Consider the following 24598-nt stretch of genomic DNA (forward strand, 5'->3'; position numbering starts at 1 on the left):
TATATTTATACAGGCTGGGAAGGTGTGGTTATAGTTCTGAGAGAAAACTTGGTACGAGACCTTAAACACCTAAATAAATAATTAATGCATTTATCATCACTGAGATTGTTTTGCTTAGTTAACTTGTTTTGTAAATGAAGAATGAAATGAAATTAGCTTTCTTGTGGGGCGTAGGGGAGTAGGGTGTGAGGCCTGAACTCTGGGCCTGGGCACTGTCCCTCAGCTCTTCAGCTCAAGACTAGCGCTCCACCACTTGAGCTACAGTGCCACTTCCAGTTTTCTGGTGGTTAACTGGAGATAGTAGTCTCACACACTTTCCTGCTTGGGCTGGCTTTGAACCTCAATCCTTAGATCTCAGCATCCTGAGTAGCTAGGATTACAAGCATGAGCCACTGGTGCCCGGCTTGAAATTAGCATTTTTTAGTAAGCTTATAGTTTGTTAGTGTCCTAAACAATTTCTAATATTCAGCTTGTCTCATTACAACCTTCTCTTATTTAAAATTTTGAACCAATTTACTGTATACTGCACAGAAACACCTTATAGTTCATAAAGGCCTTGGTTTTTGAAACAATTATTAGTGATTGTCTGCAACCTAAACTTTGAAGCTTCAGTTTTCTCACTTGCAATTGATACGTGTAATGCCTTTATAATTTGAATGATCATTTGACACAGTGTAAATTCTATCAATTTTGCTGTTGACTTCATTTTCACAAAATCTTCGTGATGAAGTCTAGGGATTATTTCCAATATCCCAATGAGAATGCCCATGGAGTGTTCATTGAGAACATTGATTTCACTGGCTACATACTTAAGACTTTGATGAACCTGGACATATGTTTTCCTATTATGTTTGTTATAAAATGTTGATTCTTATCAACACTCCTTCACTTGTCATGATCTTGACTGAAACTATGCTACAGAATTATATCACTAAAAAGATTAGTGCTTCAGCAAAATCAGCTCCCTAATTGCTATCAATGAAAGTTTAGAGATCCTCTGAATAACATATTCAAAATAAACTTATTGCTTTATTATTTTTTTGTCTGCTTATGTGGTGCTGAGGAATTGAACCCAGGGCCTCATGCATGCAAGGCAAGCGCTCTACCACTGAGCCACCTTCCCAGCCCAAACTTATTGCTTTATTGCTGTCACGTTTCCACAGACCTCACATCCAGGGCTCCCACCCCTCCCAAGTTCTTCCAAGAATATTGGGGTCTGTGGCCTGGTCCATCAAACACTTCACTTGAGTCTCTTCTGAAAGTCCACTGTCTGGCTCTCGAGCACGGATGTTGTGCTCTCTGCTTCCTCGAGCTACAGCTGTGTAACCCCCAAAGGCAGGTGACTTCTCATGGCCCAGAAGTAACTCCTCACTGGAAAAAGATTAAACAACTATGAGGACACAAACACCATTTTTTTTTTCTTTGCTGCCTGGATTCCTAGCTATCCTTGACAAACGTTCTAGCTTATTACTTAACTTTTTTCTGTTGCTCATAACCTTAAAGTCAAAAGTTGAATTTGTAGGAAAATAAAACATGAATAATGCTGTTATCAATATTTGTTTATAAGTTTTTGTGCAGACATATGCTTTCATTTCTCTTAGGGAGACACTCAGAAGTAGACCCAGTGGGTCAAATGACAATTTTCTGTTTTGTCTTTTTTTCTGTTTTATCTCTAGGACTAGAGAATGACCCGGGGTCACTTAAGCCACACTCTCTGCCCTTTGTTTTACTTCTTGAGAATCGTGGGGCTGTTTCCCATAACAACCACACCATTTTTCCATTCTCACCAGCAGTGCATGAGGTCCCTAAAGTCTCCACTGCCTTGCCAACACATGCAACACTCTACCTTACAGCCATCTTAGTGGATGAGCACTAACATTTATATTTTCCTTCTTTATGTGCTTTTGGGCTATTTGTGCATTTTCTTTAGAGAAATGTGTTGACTTATTGTTTTTTAAGTTGGTCCTCCCTCCTTTCCTCCCTCCCTCCCTCCTTTCCTTCCTTCCTTCCTTCCTTCCTTCCTTCCTCCTAAACCCCCCTCCCCTTTCTGTGCCAGGCCAGTGGCTTGAATTCAGGGCCTGGGTGCTGTCCCTGAGCTTTTTTGCTCAAGGCTAGCTATTCTACAACTTAGGCCACAGATCTACTTCCAGCTTCTTGGTGGTTATTTGGAGATAAGGTTCTCACAGACTTTCCTGCCTGGCCGAGCTTTGAACTGTAATCCTCAGATCTCAGTATCCTGAGTAGCTAGGATTATAGGCGTAAGCCAGTACCACCTGGCTGGGTATTCTTTTGGTTATTGATTTGTAAGAGATCTTAAGTATATTCTAGATAAAAGTCCTTTGTCAGATATATGATTTGCAAGAATGTTCTCAGTCTGTAGCTTTTAACGGTTTTCATTTTGCAGTGTTGCCTTATGTATTCTAGGTAAGCACTCTGTCCCTGACTTACATCCGGGCCTGCTTCTTCCTTTCTTGGCGGTATCCTGTGATACACAAAAGTTCTGAATTTATCTGTTTTGTTCTTGCTTTTGGTATCACACCTAAAAATGCTAAATGTCACAGCTAAACTCAATGCTATGAAAATGTATTCCTCTGTTTTTTCCTATTTGGTTTACAGGATTAGCTCTTATATTTGCTCCATTTTGAATTAATTTTATAAGCAGTGTGAGAGAGATCCAACTTCGTTCTTTTACCAGCATGCTTTGTTGGAAAGACCAGAGAATATCTTGGCAACCTTGTCAAAACAGTCAACCACAGATTTCCACTTACTCTTACTTACTTCTTAGATCTAACTCATTTTTTCATTTCCTAAGAATAATCTCTACTTTTCTATTTGCTTTAAATCTCAAGAAGAAAAAAAAATAAAAACTAACCTTCAGCTAATGCAATGTGGATTTTTATGTTTCCTTTTTGTTGGTACTAGTGCTTGAACTCAGGGTAGGGCCTTGCACTTGCCAGGCAGGTAAATATTATACCACTTAAGCCCTACCTCCAGCCCTTTTTTGCTTATGCTCCACCTTGGAGCTAGAGTTGGACCACCATCTTATTTATGCTTCCCAGTAGATAGGACTTATTTACTGAGATAAGGACTCAATAACTTTTTGCCCAGCCTCGCTTTAAACAGAAGATCCCTCAATCTATGCTTCCTGAGTAGTTGGAATTATAGCCATGCACTACACACAACCACCAATGTGGATTCTTATTTTATAAGCACATACTGTGTTAGTCACACCTTAGTGCTCATGGCAGTCAGGGCCAAATAGGTAAAATCTGCTAAAAAGAAAAAAACAAAAACAAATTTAAACCCCAAATCTCTTCATGTAGATAACCGTATTTTGACACCCATTTAAAACTGCATCTTTTTGTCCTTATACTGGTACCAGCTATGCCAGATATTGGCCTGCCAGACACTGGCCAAGAACCTGAAGACGATGCAGAGCATCAGGTTGGACACACAGGTGTGTACACACAGTCTGCCTCTGACACAGGCTCTTTAAGCCCTGCTCTCTTCGTCTGAATGGTGAAGACAGCAACACCACTGCCAAAGGCCTGAGGTGCTCAGCACATTGTGCATATGGCATAGATACCACAGTAATGCTGGAGCATGTAATAACTTACCATGTAATAACTGCTGGATTGGCACCTGCTAACTTTCTCTTAGCATAACATATTTTCTGTCGAGGATACCAGTTCTTTTCAGTTATATTTATTTCTTCAACCCATGATCCTCCTTTCTTCAACATTTTTTGTTCAAAATTCTAAGTAAAAAGAGTATTATTTTTCTCTGTATATTATAACAGCATAGACACACACATTCAAATTGATTAAATCAAGAAGTAATTGTTAAAAAGGCCGAGCACCTGCCCCTGGGAATAGCTTTTCTCTAGGTTCTTGAAGGCCACGCAGCTTCGGTGCTGCAAGGACATGCACAAGGTCACGGGGGAGCTTCCTAGGCTTAACTCTCTGAGTGTGTGCAGTCAGCATAACCTTTGAGACTAAAGATAGCACTGTGCCTTTTCTGGATCAAGGAATGTCCTCTATCTAATATTTTTACACCAAAAGTTGTGTCAAAGAGAAATATTGGACCCACCATCACCAGTAAGTCCCACTTCAAGTTAGAAATAAACTCCAGTGAAGCAACAGTGTTCTTCAAATAAAAAGTGTTCTTCTAACTTTGGAGCCTGGGTGATGTCCCTCAACTTTATTCAAGGCCAGCACTCTACTACTTGAGTCACAGGTCCATGTCCCAAGAACTTTCCTGCCCAGGCTGGCGTGAGCCACTAACACCTAACCAAGGTTTTACTTTTTATCTGGATTTCAGGCCAAATGACCCTAAATGCTAATTGTGGGAAATGCAAACAAAATAATAACTTGATGCATTTTGCTACACAACAGGACATATAGGGTCAATCATTGGCACTAAAGTGAAAAGTACAGACAAAAACAAAGCCTAGACTGGCACTGGTGGCTCATGCCTGTAATCCTAGCTACTCAGACAGCTGAGATCTGAGGATCACGGTTCAAAGCCAGCCCAGGCAGGAAAAGTCCGTGAAACTCTTATCTCCAATAAACTGCTGAGAAAACTGGAAGTAGCTCTGTGGTTCAAGTGGTACAGTGCTAGCCTTGAGCTGAAGAGCTGAGGGACAGCGCCCAGGCCCAAAGTTCAAGCCCCATGATGGACAAAAACCAAACAAACAAAAAAAAACAAAGCCTACTTTCCAGTCAAAGGAGGGCTCCTTGACAAACACATCCATGGTGTTACTAAGCAGGTCTGCGTCTGAGCGGAAGGCCCTCAGTGCATGGACCATGACACTGTACACAAGACCTGTTTCTTTCATGGGTGACATCAGATAGATAAATTGGCGTGTAAGACGGAAAGGCATCAACTCAGGAACTGGGAGAAACTAAATAAGAGAAAAAAAATACATGAAAGTAGAACATATATGCAGTACAAATCTCACAGTGATAGGCATGAATAAAACATCCTTTCCAAGTTGCTATTTGCTTTTAGTGAGAATACAAACTCCTCTTTCTTTCCTTTTCTTTCTTCCTCTTCTTTCCTCCTTCCTTCCTTCCTTTCTTTCTTCCTTCCTTTCTCTTTCTCTTTTCTTTCTTTCTCTGTCTCTCTCTCTCTTTCTTTCTTTCTTTTTTTGTGGTCATGGTTCTTAAACTCAGGGACTGTGCACTGTCCCTGAGCTTTATTGCTCAAGGTTAGCACTCTACCACTTGAGCCACAGCACCACTTCCTGGGAGTTAATTTTAGATGATAGTCTCATGGACTGTCCTGACCTGGCTGACTTCAAACTGCGATCTTCACATCTCAGCCTCTTGAGTAGCTAAGATTACGGGCATGAGCCATCAGTGCCCAGCAAACTCTTACTTTTCTTAAAATTAACTACACAGCCAGGCCACTAGTGGCTCACACCTATAATCCTAGCCACTTGGGAGGCTAAGATCCAGAGGACTGTGGTTTCTAAGCCAGCCCAGGCAGAAAAAGTCTACAAGTCTACAAGAGTACATCTTCCAAAAAACCAGCAAAAAGCCAGGCTGGAGACATGGCTCAGGTGGTAGAAGTACCAGCTAAGCAAGCACTAGGCTCTGATTTCAAACTTGAGTACACAAACATACACAATCAGCTACAGCAATGTGAATTCCTGTACCTAAGAGTCATTAATTCAGTTTGCATCAGCCACTTACAGCAAAAGGCTGAGGAGAAGCACAGAGTCCACAGACATTTAGATTCACAATATAAAACAGTCACAGGTTACCGACAGAGAAAACATTTGTAGCCTACTTTGTGCAAGAAATTTTGGTTATGCGTCTTTATGAACCTGCTGTGAAGTCCTTTTATTTTTCTTCCGGGCTCCAATTACACAGTTTATTACCTCTCACATTATTGTCTAAACAAGTCCAAAATGAGGCTGAGATTATTTTTTCTTCCTTTTAGAACATCAAATTTAATGACCATGACAGAAACCAGCCTAACCAGTGATTTTATTTAAAACTATCCATTTCTGGAGGGTATCATGTGACAATTGTAAACTAACAATGAGAGTTAAGGCCAACATACCTGTGTAGCTGATCCAAATGCATGTCCAAAGTCTATTCCAATCACACCACCTGTCTCCATGGCCACCATGAAGTTATTCAGGTGTCTGTCTCCAATCCCCAGGAGCCAGTGGCTGACACACAGCAGTGCATGAGAGCTGGCGAAGTGGGAGCGCAGCGCCAGGAAGGCCTCTGGGCCTGTGCTCATCTTCACGAAGGCCCTCCTAGAGACAGAGCCACATGTCACCTTCCCACACCACTACTTGCAGGACATTTGTGAACGGACAAATATACTCACTTTAACAGATCAGCTGGCACTTTACTTTCCCTTTTTCTAAAGGCCATGACTGTTTCTGTTCGATTAGCTCCCCTATGATTTAATAACAGGAAAACATCTCATTAGAATGAATTTCTAGAGACTTGAAATTTAAACAAGCATTGTCAGGACTTGCGCTTGCCAGGCAGGTGTGTGCATTCCATCCCGTTTGGAAAGGGTCTCATATTTTTGCTTGGGGCCTACTTCAGTCTTGTGATACTCCTCCTTAGTCCCTCACATATGGCTGGGATCACAGGCATGTGCCACCAAGCCCAGCTTGAAATTCCAATTTTAAAACTCTTTGTTTCTACTAAAGCTCAACTATCAAATAACTAGATTTTAATGATCTTGGAGGCAAAAATTCCTAGGAATCCAAAGTATATAGTAATGTAATTTTGAGAATGAACTATATAATGCAAACGCGTAACAAAGCAGAACTTACCTATACATTTGTATATAAGCTCCAACATCACGTTTCCCTGACATCTTTGTCAGCCAATCTTTATACTCAAAAACTGGTGCTTTGGGATCACTAACAAGAAAAGGGGCACAGAATTAGAAAGAAACTGAACATTGTATGAATTTTTTGAGGTAAAAATCGCCAAGAATTTGTTGAAAAAGAGTGAAGAGTCAAGGAAAAATAAATACAACTTGTCATCATATTTAAGTTTGTTTTTTTTTTGGTCAGTCGTAGGACCTGAACTCTGGGCTTGGGTGCTGTTCCTGAGCTCTTCAGTTCAAGGCTAGCGCTCTACCACTTGAGCCACAGCGCCACTTCTGGCTTTTTCTGCTTCTGTAGTGCTGAGGAATCGAACCCAGGGCCTCCTGCATGCAAGGCAAGTGCTCTACCACTGAGCCACCTTCCCAGCCCCATCATATTTAATATTAACATCAAATCTATGCTACTTTGGATCTAAAATTTTAATATGCCATTATTCATTCTTAACCCAAGCAATTTCCTATGTAAAAACTCATACACAAACTGTCAATGTAGTTCCCATTTCATACACAGAAGAATAAGATAAACTAAAAACCAATTCCTGTGACCTAGGTCTGAACCCTGCACTCTTATATTAAAAAATACCCTGACAAGGCTGACAGCACCACACACAGCTACCATGAGCAGGCAGTGGAGGTTAGGCCACATTAGACTAAAAACGAAAACTTGCACTCACCGAAAATGCAGTCTCTGTGTTCTTAGACCACTGCCACAAATGTCTCTACCATTTCTAGGTAGGATGTAGATACATAACTAATTCACAATGGAGGTTTTTTGTTTTTTTTTTTGCTGGTCGTGGGGCCTGAACTCTGGGCCTGGGCACTGTCCATCAGCTCTTCAGCTCAAGGCTAACACTCTACCACTTGAGCCACAGCACCACTTCCAGCTTTTTCTGCTTATGTGGTGCTAAGGAATCGAACTCAGGGCCTCATGCATGCAAGGCAAGCACTCTACCACTGAGCCATCTTCCCAGCCCTGAAGGATTTTTTTAAAAGGGGTACTGGATACTTAACTTGAACTTGAACTTGAAAAGTTATTTCCATTAGTGATCACCTTTTCTGGGTTGTTGAATACAATATTTGTATGTTTGGTTACCTTTTAGTTTGTGTCTAAAAGCCTTAACAAGTTTAAAAAAGAAAGAAGTATGGTGGCCCACATAAAGAATTCTGAGTTTTAAACTTGTTCAACCACTTTGGAAAGCAGTATGGAGGTTCCTCAAAAGACTTCACATAGAGCTCCCCTATGACCCAGCAATCCCACTTTTGGGCATTTACCCAAATGTTTACAAACAAGACCACACTAAAGCTACCAGCACAACTATGTTTATTGCAGCATTATTTACCATAGCTAAGATATGGAACCAACCCAGATGCCCCTCAGTAGATGAATGGATCAAGAAAATGTGGTATATATACACAATGGAATTCTATGCCTCCATCAGAAAGAATGACATTGCCCCATTTCTTAGGAAATGGAAAAACTTGGAAAATATTATATTAAGTGAAGTAAGCCAGTCCCAAAGAAACGTAGGTCCCATGGTTTCCCTTATTTGCAATATCTAGTATAGGTATGAGTCAAGCGGAAAAGGTCAGATAATGTGATGTCAGGAAAATGAACCCTTAGATGTGTATTTTAATGTTTTTTTCTTTCATGCATGTGTTTCTAACACATTTATAAGATTATCTCTTTGTTGCTTTGTATGTCCCTCCCCCACAGTATAACCCCTGCTTTCACTATATTTGATGTCAGTATAACTTGTGGAGGAGATGGGGAAAAACCAGTTGTTTAAGGATACAGGTGGACCTGTTGCAACAATGAGAAGTACAAGTTGTCATGTCCAAAACAAGCTTTACAACGTTGGTGCAGGGGGGGGGGGGGGAAGGGGGGGAAGGAGAAGGATTGGGATTAGGGGGGGAGGGGGGAGGCTGGGAAGGGATGTGAAGGGTAAACAAAGGAGGAGGCTGCAATGCTTGGTAAGAAATGTACGCATTATCCTGCCCATGTAACTGTAACTCCTCTGTACAGTATGTTCACAAATAAAATTAAATTAAAAAAAAAAAGAATTCTGAGTTTGAGGCCAGACCGGGCTTCATAGAGACTTTGTCTCATAAAAATAGCAGCATGCGCAGCAATAACAAAACTAAAAACCTAGAGATAGGATAAATTCACAATACATGGCTGAGCAGTTCAACAATTTCGGTAACTGGTTTCTGAGTATTATTAAGTTAACTTCACCAACTATTCCCTTTTAATATTAATTCTTTCCTCTTAGGATTTTTGTTGTTGTTTTTATTGTTTTGATTTTTTTTGCAGAGCTGGAGATCTAACTCAGGGTCTCATGTTCATTTGTCATGCAAGAACTCCACCACTGAACTACATCTCTGTGTGTGTGTGTGTGTGTGTGTGTGTGTGTGTGTGTGTGTGTGTGTGTGTGTGTGTGTGTGTGTGTGTGTGTGTGTGTGTGTGTGTGTGTGTGTGTGTGTGTGTGTGTGTGTGTGTGTGTGTGTGTGTTGATACTAGGGCTTGAATTCAGAACCTGAGTACTTACTGTCCCTTAGCTTTCTCTAACAAAGTGGCACTTAACTATGTGAGCCACAGTTAAACTTCTAGTTTTTTGTAGTGGTTAACTAAAGTTAAGAGTCTCATAGACTTTCTTGCCTGGGCTGGCTTCAAACCATAATCCTCAGCCTCCAGAAGAGCTAGTGAGAGAAAAACTTTTTCTATCAAAGTATGTTTTCTGGCCAGCTGGTTTGGCCTTGTTATGTCTTATTATTGTTACATTGTAATTAAGAAATCCTGTTATAAGCTCATTGAATATTTTAGTTACATTCCTGTTCTTGTTAATTAAGATATCCTGTTCCTATTAAGCCACACCCTGTTATAATAATTATTATGATGATTATTTTGCTGGGCATTGGTAGCTCACACCTGCAATCTTTGATACTTAGGAGGCTGAGATCTGAGGACTGTGCTCAAAGCCAGCTGGGGCAGTAAAGTCCATGAGACTCTGATCTCCAATTAACCACCAGAAAACTGGGAGTGAAGCTGTGGCTCAAAGTGAATACTAGTCTTCAGCATAAGTGCTCAGGAACAGTGGGCCAGGCTCTGAGCTCAGCCCCATGACCAACAACAACAACAACAAAAATTGTCCTCCAAACTGGCCAGTGGCAAGCAGATTATGAACCTGAGCTCAGTCAATCTAAGCTGAGGGGCAGGGCCCGCCGCATTAGAGATAAAAGCCCATGCTCAGTGTGCATACTAGCACATGGCAACACTCCAACATCCTGAGGCATACCCAACACCAGGATTACAGGCTTAAGCCACCAGCACCCAGCACCCAGCCTTGTTTTGGAGACAAGAGTCTCCTCATGGTGCTGAACCTGAGCAACAAACTCAAATGATTTTTCCTCTTTCAGCTTCCCAGGTAGCAGAGATCTGGTAGGCAAAAGCCACTGCATTCAGCTTTCTCCTAGTTGTAACAGAAATGGAAATCATTAGGCTGCAAAACTACAACATGCTAAATTATTATTTTTTCTTGGTCGTGGGGCCTGAACTCTGGGCCTGGGCGCTGTCCCTCAGCATTTCAGCTGTAGACTAGTGCTCTATTACTTAAGCCACAGCGCCACTTCTGGCTTTTTTTCTTTTTGCTTATGTGGTGCTGAGGAATCGAACCCAGGGCCTCATGTATGCAAGGCAAGCGCTCTACTACTGAGCCACCTTCCCAGCCCCTAAATTATTATGTTTTTAATACTTCCAACTTTAATAATGGGAGGCTGGAAGCAATTGGTTTTAAAAGGTAATCCAAGTACTTTGTGCCATTCTGTATTGGAAAAGCACTTTCAACTCCACTGGTAATCATGTTTATCTCCAACTTCCCACAACATTTGGTTTCACATGACTACATCACAAAATGAGGCTTGGGAGTGGGGAAAGGGTAGGTTCCAAGTTCGACTCCCATCCTGTGCAAAAATCCCAGTGACAAACAAAGACCTGGAATTGATACTGGGAATCTGTATCCATAAGCTTCTCTGTCTTCCAGAGAGAGGAGAAGTAACTCTGGGATAAGACTTAGGTGTGCAGAATTAGGAGATGGTGGAAGTAACGTGTGATAATGCATATCTATAATCCCAGCAATTGGGAGACTGAGAGAGGAAGATCATGAGTTCAACGCCAGACTGGGCTACACAGTGACACTCTCAAAAAACAAAAAAGGATCCTATTTTCTGCACTGTAGGGAAAAAAAGAAAGAAATCAGCAAATGTTGCTCTATTTACTATTACCTGAGAATGTGGGTTGGATGAGAGAATATGCTTACATGTATGGAAACTGTTCCTGACTAAGGCAAATACTGCAACTATTTGAGTACTTCCAGAAAGCCAAGGAGCATAATAAAGACAACTAGGTCTTGCCATGACTTTGAGCCATATCCTCTTCCTTCATTCTACAGCTTGTCACCAAGCTAGTCAAGTGTTGACTGGCAACATGTCTTCCATGATGTTTTTATTATTTTCATTTATGGAAGCACAGAGCAAATAAAAATACAACACTTCTGCTTAAAATATGTGTTCATTTTAGAAAACATGAAAAATGGAGAGAAGGACAGAGAACATTAAAAAGTATTCATACTATGGTGTATTTGAAATCACTAATAATCCCAGTATTGCTGCTGAGAGTCCTGAGTAATGAGTTACTGAGCTTTTCTGGACCTTAGCCTCCATGTCAGTACAAAATGCCAATGAGAAATAAATGCCATGAGAAATAAATGAGTTCATGCATTGGGAACTGAAACTACAATATAGAACCCAGGAATCAATTACATATTAATTAATGATCTTGTTATTTGGTTATTTTATTTTCTTTTCCCCTAAATAAATTAATACTGTAAAAAATTGTACAACATATACAATTAGTATTTAGTGTTTAGTACCATGAAATGATTCTAATTCTCTGTTTTAGTATCCGTTCATTTTGTTTGCCCCACCAGAGGCAAATGAAGTACAGGCCAGGATGCGGTTCTGAAGGCACAATCACAAGTGGTCCTGTCACATGAATGGAAATGGTAGTTGAGAACAGTACCGCAAGCCAGCGGACCAGAGGCACCAATGAGATGTGGGTGGAGCAAGAAGGAGGGCAGCAGTCAGTGTCACAGTACCTCATGTAAGCGGCTTTTTCCTCTTGGGACATGTTATTCAGAAGAAGTTCCTTCAAGGTCAGAGTATTTTCAATCCATTCAATTACTCCTAATCTGTAAAGGAAAATAAAATTGATCAATAAGTGCAAACCCAGTTGCTCTTTCTTCACTAGAAAAAATGTTATGGAGACTGAAAACAAAATAGATTTCTCCCTATTCATTCTTCACAGCTTCCTTGTGCAGATCCCACTGTCTCAGACTGTTACATCCAGCCTGCACTCGCACGTGTAAGAGCTAAGGCACTGACGTTCCTACATGCCAAACCCACCTCAGGACAGAACAGTCCCGCAGGACCAGGCGCAGGGTTCTTCATATTCCTGGTTCTCTCTCTCTCTCTCTCTCTCTCTCTCTCTCTCTCTCTCTCTCTCTTTCCTTCCTTCTCCCTCTCCCCATCCTACTTTCCCCAACCCCCTCCCTCTATCCATCTCTGCCTCCTCTCTTTCCTCTGTCTCCACATATACACATCCACTGGGGCCGCACCTGGAAGTCATGGGTACAACATGGTACGTCTTTAACTGCATGTTTCTTTGACTGCAAGCAGCATCCTGGGAGAGGATGACATTCATGACCTGGAAGAGCTGCTCGATGCGCTGGTCCTGCCGGAGGTCCTCCCCTCCCTTCACAAGGAAAGGGTACTCCTTTTCATCATGGCCTCGGATGATGATGCGCTTCGGTTTTCTCAAGGAAGCCATTACTTTTACCTTCAAAAGTTAAGAAACTATTTATGTTTTTTGGTTTGTTTTTTTTTGCCAGTCATGAGGCTTGCACTCAGCCTGGGCACTGTCCCTGAGCTTCTTTTGGTCAAGGCTAGCACTCTACCACTTGAGCCACAGCACCATTTCTGGCCTTTTCTGTTTATGTGGTACTGAGGAATGGAACCCAAGCCTTCATGCATGCTAAGCAAGCACTCTACCACTAAACCACATCCCCAGCCCCTGCTGTTGCCTTTTCAAAAAAAAAAAGAAAAAGAAAACAAAAAAAGAAATGGTCTCACTTTATGGAAATCTCTGGACAGTGAAAACTTAGAAACTCATTTTTAAGATACACTATCTCTCAACATTTGTAAGAACACTCAGTTTGTTTGGGGCTTGTTCCCTTGTTCCTTATAATGGATACATGGAACTTACCATGTGAGTTTACTATATACCTTAAACATGATTGACATTGACATACTGGCAACATTATAGAAAGAAATTTAGTCAATAGTAGAGTAGGAAGATGCCATAAAATCTGAGATCCGCATGGGAAATTACCCGTTCCTTTACTTAATAGAGACAAACACAACACTCTCACATTAACATTGACAGTCATCACCACAACGAGAGTGGTCACAGACCCTCATACCTACCCGTTCATCAAACCCAGAGATCCGTACATGGTATTCAGGCAGTGGCTTTCCCTTGCCATCATATTGACCTAAAGTAAACCACAAAGCCTTGCTTAGGTATATACTAGTACAGAGTCTGCATGTTTTAAAGTTACCTATTGATTTACTAAAAATGTTCTTTGGACATGATCAATTTATGACTTGAAGCATTCATTTAAAGAAAATGTACTTACTTTTTAGTGCTATGTCAATTTAGCCAATTAATGGAAGATAGTTTCCTATTCTAGTTAGACAAATTTCTTTTTTTTTTTGGGTCCGGTTGTGGGGCCTGTACTCTGGGCCTGGGCACTATCCCTCAGCTCTTCAGCTCAAGGCTAGCACTCTGCCACTTGAGCCACAGCGCCACTTCCGGCTTTTTTCTTTTTGCTTATGTGGTGCTGAGAAATCGAACCCAGGGCCTCATGCATGCAAGGCAAGCGTTCTACCACTGAGCCACCTTCCCAGCCCAGTTAGACAAATTTCTAACAAAAAATATAACACCCTAAATGAACCCTAAGATATGTATTCAAATGTTTTTTTTCTTTCATGTGATTGTTTCTAACACATTTATAAGATTATTTCTTTGTTCCTTTGTATGTCCCTCCCCCACGGTATAAAGCCTGCTTTCACTGTATTTGATGTTGTTATAATTTGTGGAGGGAAAGGGAAAAAAACAAATCGTTTAAATAGGGATACAGGTGGACCCACTGTAACAATGAGATGTACAAGTTGTTATGTCGAAAACGAACTTTACAACTTTGGTAGGAGGGGAGGGTTGGGGGGGCAGGGGGTAGGATAGGATAGGAAGGGGAAACAAAGGAGGAGGCTGCAATGCTTGATAAGAAATGTACTCATTATTTTGCCCATGTAATTGTAACCCCTCTGTACAGTATTTTCACAATAAAAAAAATAAAAAAAAATACATCACACCCTGACCTAGAACACTGTATTATCTCAAGAAGGAACAGGCTACACATTAGGAAAGTTATAGATGAATGTTTTCCTTGAAAAAAATACAAAGTAGCTGCATACTTGTCAATAAAAACATACGTTTTCATGTATTTGCTAGAATGAGCCAGATTAATACTTTTCCCCACCTTTGGAAAATTCCAAGGCAAAGAAAATAGAATATACATATTTCTCCTGAAAATAATTATACCTTATTCCCATCTGGCCAACCTGCTATGTGACTCTGTCCCCCTTGTCACCCCACGGTCCATTTCCTGCAGGTGGGTCATTTAATCACCAACTAGTCTCTTTAAAGGGGGCCAGCTGATACCTAAAGAGGTGACTTGATTTTGTCCTCTGCTTATTTCAGAAGAAAAAGGAGCAAAGCAGGACATGCCTGGAAGAAACCTATGGGTCTGGGTGACTATTTTATTAAATAAAAATCTCAACCATAATCGGGGATATAAAATAATTCTCATTGCCATAGCCATTTGGAGAAGTGTACTATCTCACAGTAATTATGTACTTTCCTAAAAATGAAAAGTATATTAATTTTTTCAAAGGTAACTAACATGATCTCAGCATCACTATTTAGAAGCAAAGTGTTCTCGGATATTATACATGCTATCCTTAGAATTCGGTTTTGTCATACTGGTGGTAAACCTACCAGGAATCTCCAGCTCGTTTCTCAGAAACTCCACTTTGAACTCACTCATCCATGGTGAATATTCTTTCAGATTTCCAGGTGGCTTTGAGTCTTTCCTCATTTTTGTAAGCAGTGAGTCAGTAATGACACTGAAGTCACAGAGCTTCATTCTAGAGAGCTTAGAACCTTTGTTCCCAAAGTGTTTATCAAATTCTTTCCCAAAGGCCTGAAATTCACAATAATTACTATAAGGATTAATGTTCAGTCGGAACTTTGGAAAAGCTTCTAATTTTATGAACTTTCCTATATATATAAGTACCCAATTATACATATTTTTTCTTTTTGATTATAGTTTCACTTTCCTTAATATTTCAATACTCGTAACAAATCTTTTGTTTAATGACATGTTTTCCTTTAAAAAAGATTATAGTTAGAATGATTGATAGTTATAATAATAACTTAAAAAACCTATTTCTGCCTCTTGTCTAGTTCTATCTACAGATAACATGAATAACTAGGAGCAAAGTTAAAAGCAAAATAAAGAAAGTAATTCAATACAAATTAATAGCTCACATTTTTCCTATGAAGAATATAAAAACGCTACTGTCCTTAGACCAGGTCTTTGTAAACATTAGTTTGAATCAAAACACTAGTTTGAATCATAAATAAATATTATTTAGAAAATCTATAATTATAAAAGCAATTATTAGAAGCAGTATATCTTGGAATGCATAAATTTTTTCTTTGTATTATACTTAAATAATCTTGATATCGAGATTTTTTTTTTTTTTTGGTTACTCGTGGGGCTTGAACTCTGGCCTTGGGCACTGTTCCTCAGCTTTTAGGCTCAAGACTAGTGCTCTACCACTTGAGCCACAGCACTAATTCCAGTTTTCTGGTGGTTTATTGGAGGTAAGAGTTTCACAGACTTTCCTACTTGGGCTGGCTGTGAACTGCAATCCTCAGATCTCAGCCTCCTGAGTAGCTAGGATTATAGGCGTTAGCCACAGGTGCCTGGCAATATCAAGATTTTTTAAAGTACTTAATAGCTATCAAGATATACCTGAACAGCATTAATTTTAAAACTTTTTGGCTGGGCACTAGTGTAATCCTAGCTTTTCAGAAATGAGATCTAAGGTTTAAGGCATGAAGCTAGCCCACTCAGAAAGTCTAAGAGACTCCAATTAACCACTAACAACCTCCAATTAATCACTAAAAACCTGAAACCAGAGCTGTAGCTCGTAGAGCAAAAAAAGCTAAGGGACAGTGTCCAGGCCCTAAGCTCAAGCCCTAGTACTTAAACTTCTCCCTCCCCACCAAAAAAAAAAAGTCTTTATCTAGTCTAGAACTAATTCTACAACATAAACCTGTTATAAATGAAAGACATGCTTTAAGATAAGTCCACTACCAAAAAAATTGAAAATTTGCCTTAGAATGCCTAAGGCCTTGGTTTCTATTCCCAACATGACGTACATACAAAAGTTACCAGTACAGTCCATTAGAAGTATAGAAAACATTCTGCTGGGCATCGGTGGCTCACGTCTATAATCCTAGCTACTCAGGAGACTGAAATCTGAGGATCATAGTTCAAAGCCAGCCCAGGCATGAAAGTCCATGAGACTCTTATCTCCAATAAACCACAAGAAAACTGGAAGTGGTGTAGTGGCTCAAGCGGTAGAGCTCTCATCTTGAGCTGAAGAGTGCAGGGACAGGGCCCAAGTCCAGAGTTCAAGCCCCACAACCGACAAAAACAAAACAAAAAATATTCTGTAATTTTTACAATACATGGAAAGATTTGTTATTTTCCTAATGTAACCAGTAAATGACAGTATTGAAAGACACAATATCTTAAGAATCTTCTACAGTGAAAATTTAGGCAATTTATTTTGGTAGTTATTATATAAATTAATTAATTAAAATTGTTTGTTGAGCTCATACAATGTACAAATTTCTGGACTCTTCCATAGTAAACATAGTACTGGAAATTAAGTCCCAAAAGATTTCATTCCCCAATTGGAGTGGTGAACATTTTCTGATAGTGAATTGCTTTCCAGACAAGGGAAGAATAGTAGTCAGTGTATATGGACAGCTTTTTAGAGCAGAGTCTTCCAATGCCCAGAAAGCAGGAAAAGAGTGGCTGTGAACTCAAAGGGAATTTCTGCAGTTTTTACTGAGTGCACTTTTTCCAAGTAAGGCTATTTTAAGTCTCATAGAGGTACGAGCCACCAAAGGGTAGGAAAAAGCTGCTATTGAAATGAAACCCTTACATAAACAAAGCCAGGTCCTGTGCTGTGAGAAGCCACATCCAGTTCCCACTCCTGGTTCTTATCTGCACTGGGCAAGGCAGCTCTAGCTTGGCTTTACAGCAAGGTTCTGACAGCCTGATCCACAAGCCACATCCAGCCCACTGCCTGCTTTTTATATATGGGGTTTGGCTGGATGCTGCCAGGCAGGCCAACCCGCCACAGCACTGTCTAGAGCTGCTGTCCCACAGAGACCACAGATGCAAGTTCTGGAAACAGACTCACATGACCTGCAGAGCTGAAAACGCAAGTGTTTAAATGAGAAACTGTGTGGGCCACTGCTCTAGCAAAAACTAAATCCAGGCACAGTTTTAATAACGGTATTTTGAAAATTTGTAACAGTTTTATCATTTCTAAACCCCATTAGTTTTAAATTCAAACTAGTACCTCATGTAATTACAACTCCTGCTGTCTATTCAAGGACTTATAGCACACAACAGGATGTGAAGTAAACTACACAGTTTGTGTGGTATTATCTGTACTTTTTAAATGTCTATGTAGAGGCTTATGTGGCTTAGTGGTAGAATGCTTGCCTAGAATGCACAAGACCCTTGGTTTGATTCCTCAGTACCACATAAACAAAAAAGGCTGGAAGTGGGGCTGTGGCTCAAATGGTAGAGTGCTAGCATTGAGCAAAAAGAAGCTCTGAGACTGGCAAAAAAAAAAAAAAAAGATGTCTACCCAGTCACATGAGGTCCTAAGTAGTCCTGATTGTTCCTGCATTCACGTCTTTAACTCAAACTACACCCAATGACCCACCCAAAGAAATCTCTACTTATCAAAATTATCCCATTCAACCAGATGCCAGTGGCTCAGGCCTATAATCCAAACTACTCATGAAGCTGAGACCTGAGAATCACAGTTTGAAGCCAGCCAGGGCAAGAAAGTCCATGACTCATCTCCAATTAACCATCAAAACACTGGAAGTGAAGCCGTAGCTCCAGTAGTAGAGTGCTAACCTTGAGCACAAATGCTCGGGGACAGTGCCCAGCCCAGGCACATTGCTACTAAGTCTTGATCTCAGGGCCTGAGTTACTTACAAAGCAGTTATTTACAAAAAACCACAATGTATGAAGATCCTCTTTTGTCTTGAAGATGGTGGGCTGGACAACACTGCCAACCTGAGTGCCAGGACTTCTCCTTTATGTCCTTAACTTTCTTCATTTTTTTTTGGGGGGGGGGGGGGGGGTCGGTCGTAGGGCCTGAACTCTGGGCCTGGGCGCTGTCTCTCAGCTCTTCAGCTCAAGGCTAGTGCTCTACCCCTTGAGCCACAGCACCACTTCTGGCTTTTTCTGCTTATGTGGTGCTGAGGAATCGAACCCAGGGCCTCATGCATGTGAGGCAAGCGCTCTACCACTGAGCCACCTTCCCAGCCTCTCTTCATGTTTCATGAATAAATGTTAGCTTGACAAGGACTGGGGGAAACAAGTCAGTGTAAATGAATGGTGAAATGTTTTGGACCACCGGAAGGAGGAAGGTCAGGGAAGGCAGTAAGGAGGAAAGCATGCTGGAGACAGTGCCTATATGTGCCTATGCAGGCGAGGAATCACATCAAGCCCACTGCAAGCTCCACTTGTCCCAGGACTCCCTCCAAACACAATGGCTTTCCTTCAAACTCTAGAATTTTTTTTTTTTTTTGGTCAGTCACAGGGCTTGAACTCTGGGCCTGGGCGCTGTCCCTGCGCTCTTCAGCCCAAGGCAAGTGCTCTACCACTTGAGCCACAGTGCCACTTCTGGTTTTCTGAGTGGTTAATTGGAGACAAGAGTCTCACAGATTCTTCTGCCTGGCTGGTTTTGAACCGTAATCCTCAGATCTCAGCCTCCTGAGTAGCTAGGATTACTGGTATGAGCCACCAGTGCCCGGCTCTAAAATAATTTTGAAAATATATATCCTTTATCGCACTGTTCTGTGAGCAGATTTTTATAAGTAGTTGTCACATAATCCCTGACCTTAGAAACTAAGTCTGTCTTTGTATCTACAAGCACCTACTCCTGTGTTAACAGTGCTGCTTGGGACTATTAATCAACTCAACTAAGAACAAAATATTTTCTTAATCGAATATCCAAATCATCTAAGGTATATTAAGCTACATAACCTTCCGATCTCAGAATGAGCAAGTTAGAAGTCTGTATACCTATCCACCACCATCCAAACTAAACATGTTCTATCAGCACCTTGCAGAAGGCATCAGAAAGATGTAAAGCAAGTTCATAAATTCAACGGGCATTCTAAAGCCAGAACTGTCCGTCAGCAAGCCACCAAACATGAATAGTGATCTTCCAAGTGGCTGTGGTATAATCATAGCAGTTGTGTTCTTCCTCACCTGAATGAATCTCCTTCTACAGGGGCCTAGGCCTGGGGACTTCAGGTTGCCCAAAGTTGCATACATTCTTTCATAAAGTTTTTCAATGTTTTTTTGATTTACAGGAATTTTTCCTAATTCATCTTTTGTATCAGCAACCCAGTCCTGTGTGAAAAGAAGAGAAAGAGGGAAAGAAAAGACTAAGAATCAAGTCAAGCTGCAAGTCTGTTTTTATGTGTCAAAACATGTTCTCCTACCTTAAAGAGAAGATCAGGATTGGAGAGCTGTTCTAAGGCATTAATGAAATCTTGAATCACTCCTCCTTGATCTAACTTACTTTTGATCCTATAAAAAATTTGACAAGTTTAGGTAATCAAAGATCTTCAAAGATCAAGGCATATATATATATAGATAGATATAATATATACCTATAATAACTATTGTACAACTACATATAATCACTCACGTATATGTATCTCATTTACTCTGCTTGACTCAACAGATTATCTAAGATCATGATCATGATCATAGGATCACTGAGATGAGAAGATAGATCCAATAGATGTCTAAAGTGTTCTGCTTCACACAAAGTTCAAAGCTACTTGTTTCTGTGTGTTTGCTTTTACCATACACCCTTTTTATACTCTGTACTATGCAATTAACTCAATATTCTATAATGTCACCTTGCCACAAACTCCTTATTCTTATGACTGGCAGAAGTATCTTTAAAGGAATAGTTTTCACTGCTTATTATGAAAGGATAGACGATTGCTTGTGGGTAGTGATTGGCAATCTCTTCCACAGTGGGCTGCACTGCCACAGCTTCCTCTTTGTCCAGTAGCGCCACCATGTGGCTGATCCAGCCAATGAACTGCCAGCAAGGAATGCAAGACATCTAAAACACAGATAGTTGAAATTTAATAATAAACAAAATACTTAAAAATCTGTCCAAAACATCATGCATACAAAATAAAATTTCGTATTCCTTGGATTTCTTTCAATTAAGTGACTGCTGTATTCTTCCAGACATTTCCTGTGCAAGAGAACACATAGTCTTTGTTTTCCAGAATGAATTCAGCCTTGACATATTGCTGCTTTTCATAGCTTTAGCACACTTTTTTTTTTTTTTTTGGTTGGTCGTGGGGCCTGGGCACTGTCCCTGAGCTCTTTTGCTCAAGGCTAGCACTCTACCACTTTGAGCCACAGTGCCACTTCCAGTTTTCTGGTGGTTCACTGGAGATAATAGTCTCACAGGGATTTTTCTGCTAGGGCCAGCTTTGAACCATGATCCTCAAATCTCAGCTTTCTGGATAGTTAAGATTATAGGCGTGAGCCACCAGCACCCAGCTATTTCACTCTATAACAGCAGCTCACTTTTATTTTTACTTTACTTTTCAGTTGTGGTCTTGTATTTTTGCCTGAGCCTGGCAATGAACCACCATCCTCTTACCTCCACCTCCTACCTAGCTATGATGAAAGATTGAAGGTGTGAACCACCACAATGAGCTCGTTTACTGTGGTAAGATCTTACTGTCTTTTTGTCTGAGTTACCCTCAAATTGTAATCTTCTCATTTCTACCTCATACAGAGCTGGGTACAGGTATATATCCCAGAGATATATACCTTTCTGTTAGCTATTTTCTACCGGTCTTTTGTAACCATTTATTTCAGAAGATGCAGATGTTAGTTTTCTGTGTTTCATCTATTTTTCTTAGTGTTCTCTTAAATTGTACCTATGGCATTTGGCAGATCTTTTAGGTATAATATATATCGAAATATCTTCCATCTAGAACTCAAAGAGATGGATGGAAATAAGAGGTTTGCAGTTTTTTTTTTCTTTTCTTCTTTCCTTTTTTCTTTGGTTTATTCCCTACTGTCTGTTGCTTTTGCTTTCTATACCCTTTGTCTGGTCTAAAAGTGTATCTGATTTAGGGAGGGGAAGAGGAAGCACAGAAATGATGAGACAAAAGGTGAACCAATTCAGCAGGGAAATCCACTGGATACTATGTTGTAAATGAACTATACAACTGTGGTGGGAGGGAAGTTGGAAGGAGAAAAAGTGGGAAAGAATGAGGGAGGGGGTAACACCGTTCAAAAGGAAATGTACTCATTACCTGAATCAGGTAACTGTAACCCCTCTGCACATCACCTTTATAATAAAATTTAAAATTAAATAAAGAGAAATGTCTTCCATTTAATAGCTTCTGGCCTTTGTCTCTAAACTTAGTAGTCATTTGAAAATGTATGCATGTTTCCCTCTAATTTTTTAAAGGAGCTATTTTCAAGGCAAACCCTGATATATTTTGCAATGCTAGCATAAGGAGCTTCCTAGCTGTACCTAGTTAACTGAGGACAGGGCAGCATGTGTGAAGACAGCAGGAGTTAGACCACAAGGTGTCTGTCATAACAACACTAAATAACGTTTGAGTAACTACGTCAGCTATTCATTCATTCAGTTTTCGGAGAGAGGGCCTTGCTATTTAGCCCAGACCTCCCCTGTGATAGGAGTAAAGGTGTGTAAAACACAAATTCAAAATGAATTTTTCCATATATAAATAAAACATTAGGAAAAAAAATCAAGCCCATAAACGTTACCTAATTACCTCCTCACTTATCTTTAAGAAAAACACATAGCCATGAGCTGGTGGCTCATGCCTGTAATCCTATCTACTCAGGAGGTTTAGATCTGAGGATCAAGGTTCAAAGATCGGGCAGGAAAGTTCAGGAGACTCTTATCTCCAATTAACCTCTGTGAGCTGTGATTCAAGTGTCAGAGTGCTAGCCTTGAGCAAAAAGAACTTAGGGAGCTCATGCCTATAATCCCAGTCACTCCAAAGGCTGAGATCTAAGGATTGTGATTCAAAGCCAGCCCAGGCAGGAAAGTCTCTGAGACTCTTGTCTCCAAATAATCACCAAAAAACCGGAAGTAGAGGTGTGGCTCAAGTGGTATCACTAGCCTTAGCAAAAAAACTTCCGGACAGCATTCAGGCCAGAAGTTCAAGCCCCAGAAGTGGCCAAAAGAAAAAGAAAAACGCATAGTTGGCATTTCTGAATTTACTTTACTGTCCTGTTTAAGATCTGTCGGCAAAGCCTACTAATGGAAATCCATAGGAAGTGAAAAGTACAGTTAGAGCCCTGATAACCATACCAGATGCACAGCTCAGAGATAGTACTGTTTAAGAACTTGCAACACAGCAGGAGTGGTGGCTTACACTTGTAATCCCAGCTACTTGGGAGCCAGAGGTAGGAGGATCATGAGTTCAAGGCTAGCCCAGGCAGACTCACTCTATCATAAAAACAAAATAAAAATAAAAGAAAGGCCTAGGATATGGGTCAGGGAGTCGAGCCTATGGGCAAGGCTCTGGGTTCAATTTCCAATGCTAAGAAAAACACAGAAAATAAATAAATAACATAAAACTTAATGGTGTGCCAGTCAAACCTTTCTGAACTTATATTTTCAAATCACAACTTGGTCCTATTTTCTAAGACAGACCAAAGATCAATCTAAGATAGATCTTTCTGTAAAATCTCCAAAGCAACAGCTTTGCACTTTCGCAGGTACAGTCTTCCCCACACAGACAGTGCCCACAGGACAGGAGCCCAGCCAGTAGGTACAGTCCCAGCGAGGCTGAGGAGCAACTCGGGCAGAGGTGCAAGCTGCTCTGTGCACACACACACAAACACCTCACTCAGGTCCTGCGGGCATGGTGCCATCAACAAGTACTAGCCTCAGTGGGAGGTGGGGTGCAAACAATCTTAGTCATCTCCCTTAGCCAAGTAACAACTGAACACAAGGCATCAGCAGATGTTACAGACAGCAACTTCATTCGTGTGGGCTATACTTGCAATAAACAGCTTGTCTCTGCCCCAGACACAACTTTTTGGGTCCTTGATGTCTTCGGGCACTTGTTCAGATGTAGCATTGTTACAAATATCGACAGAGAAAAATGAGTAATTGCAAACACACACTTTCTCTGTTATTAAAATGTAGCGGAATTAAATGCTGTCTGGAAAAAGCTGCAGCATGTGCAAGGCACTAACTAATGTGTTCTTTTTATTTGTTTTGAATTTGTTTTGGTGGTACTGGGATTTGAATCTAGGGCTTTGCAATTGCCATACAGGTGCCCTACTACTACTTGAGCCATTAATGTGAGTGTCTTTATTAAGTTCTGGAAATTCACTAGGTTACCAACCTCTTTTGTCATTAGGCTCAAGGTCTCCTCTGGATACAGTTCTATGATCTGAAGTAATCTAGGAAACTTGAGTCTGGCTTCAGTGGAATTTAATTTTAAAGCTCTCAACATTTTCTCCACCACAAGTGCTGGATAAGTCTCCAGTTCTACAGAATCTGTAACTTTGAAGGACAGAAATAGGAAAACAATGATCAACACATCCACTTACAGGCTATCAACAAGACAAATGATAACAATTTTCCCTTTTGGCTATTTTTATCATGCTATTGTTCTTTTTTCTTTTGTGCCAGTACTAGGACTTGAACTCAGGAGCCTCACACTTGCCCTTAACTTTTTTGCTCAAGGCTAGTACTGTAGCCACAGCTCTACTTCCTGCTTTTTTTTTTTTTAGTTAATTGGAGATAAGAGTCTTTCAGATTTGACTGTCAGGCTGGCTTGACCCTTGATCCTCAGATCTCAGTCACTAGTGTAGCTAGGATTATAGGTAGCCCAGTTGTAATGCCCTCTTTTTGAACAATTACTTTTCTTTCCTTCTCTTTTTTTTCCTTTCCCTCCCTCCCTCCCTCCCTCCCTCCCTTCCTTCCTTCCTTCCTTCCTTCCTTCCTTTTGCCAGTCTTGGAGCTTGAACTGGGCATGTCCCTGAGCTTCTTTTGCTCCAGGCTAGCACTATACCACTTGAGCCACAGCACCACTTCCAGCTTTTTCTGTTTATGTGGTACTGAAGAATCAAACCTAGGGCTTCATGCATGCTAGGCAAGCACTCTATCACTACCTTCCCAGCCCTGA

The 24598-nt window shown here is 40.6% G+C and overlaps 1 protein-coding gene across 1 annotated transcript in view; it reads right to left on the bottom strand.

Moving 5' to 3' along the window:
• Positions 1–411: 411 nt before the first annotated feature.
• Positions 412–24598, bottom strand: part of Prkdc (protein kinase, DNA-activated, catalytic subunit) — a 181105-nt gene continuing 156918 nt past the window's right edge. The window contains exons 73-86 of the mRNA XM_042685966.1: positions 23813–23973; positions 20303–20514; positions 19877–19964; positions 19641–19784; positions 15035–15239; positions 13402–13469; positions 12534–12754; positions 12015–12107; positions 6806–6895; positions 6346–6417; positions 6070–6271; positions 4715–4903; positions 3618–3757; positions 412–1371 (exon numbers count right to left, since the gene is read on the bottom strand). Coding sequence (XP_042541900.1) covers positions 1167–1371; positions 3618–3757; positions 4715–4903; positions 6070–6271; positions 6346–6417; positions 6806–6895; positions 12015–12107; positions 12534–12754; positions 13402–13469; positions 15035–15239; positions 19641–19784; positions 19877–19964; positions 20303–20514; positions 23813–23973 — 2090 coding nt within the window. The 3' untranslated portion in view covers positions 412–1166. The remainder of the gene's footprint in view (positions 1372–3617; positions 3758–4714; positions 4904–6069; positions 6272–6345; positions 6418–6805; positions 6896–12014; positions 12108–12533; positions 12755–13401; positions 13470–15034; positions 15240–19640; positions 19785–19876; positions 19965–20302; positions 20515–23812; positions 23974–24598) is intronic.

This window comes from Dipodomys spectabilis, unplaced genomic scaffold, assembly GCF_019054845.1.
Source record: "Dipodomys spectabilis isolate Male_0828 unplaced genomic scaffold, ASM1905484v1 ptg000096l, whole genome shotgun sequence".
NCBI lineage: Eukaryota > Metazoa > Chordata > Mammalia > Rodentia > Heteromyidae > Dipodomys > Dipodomys spectabilis.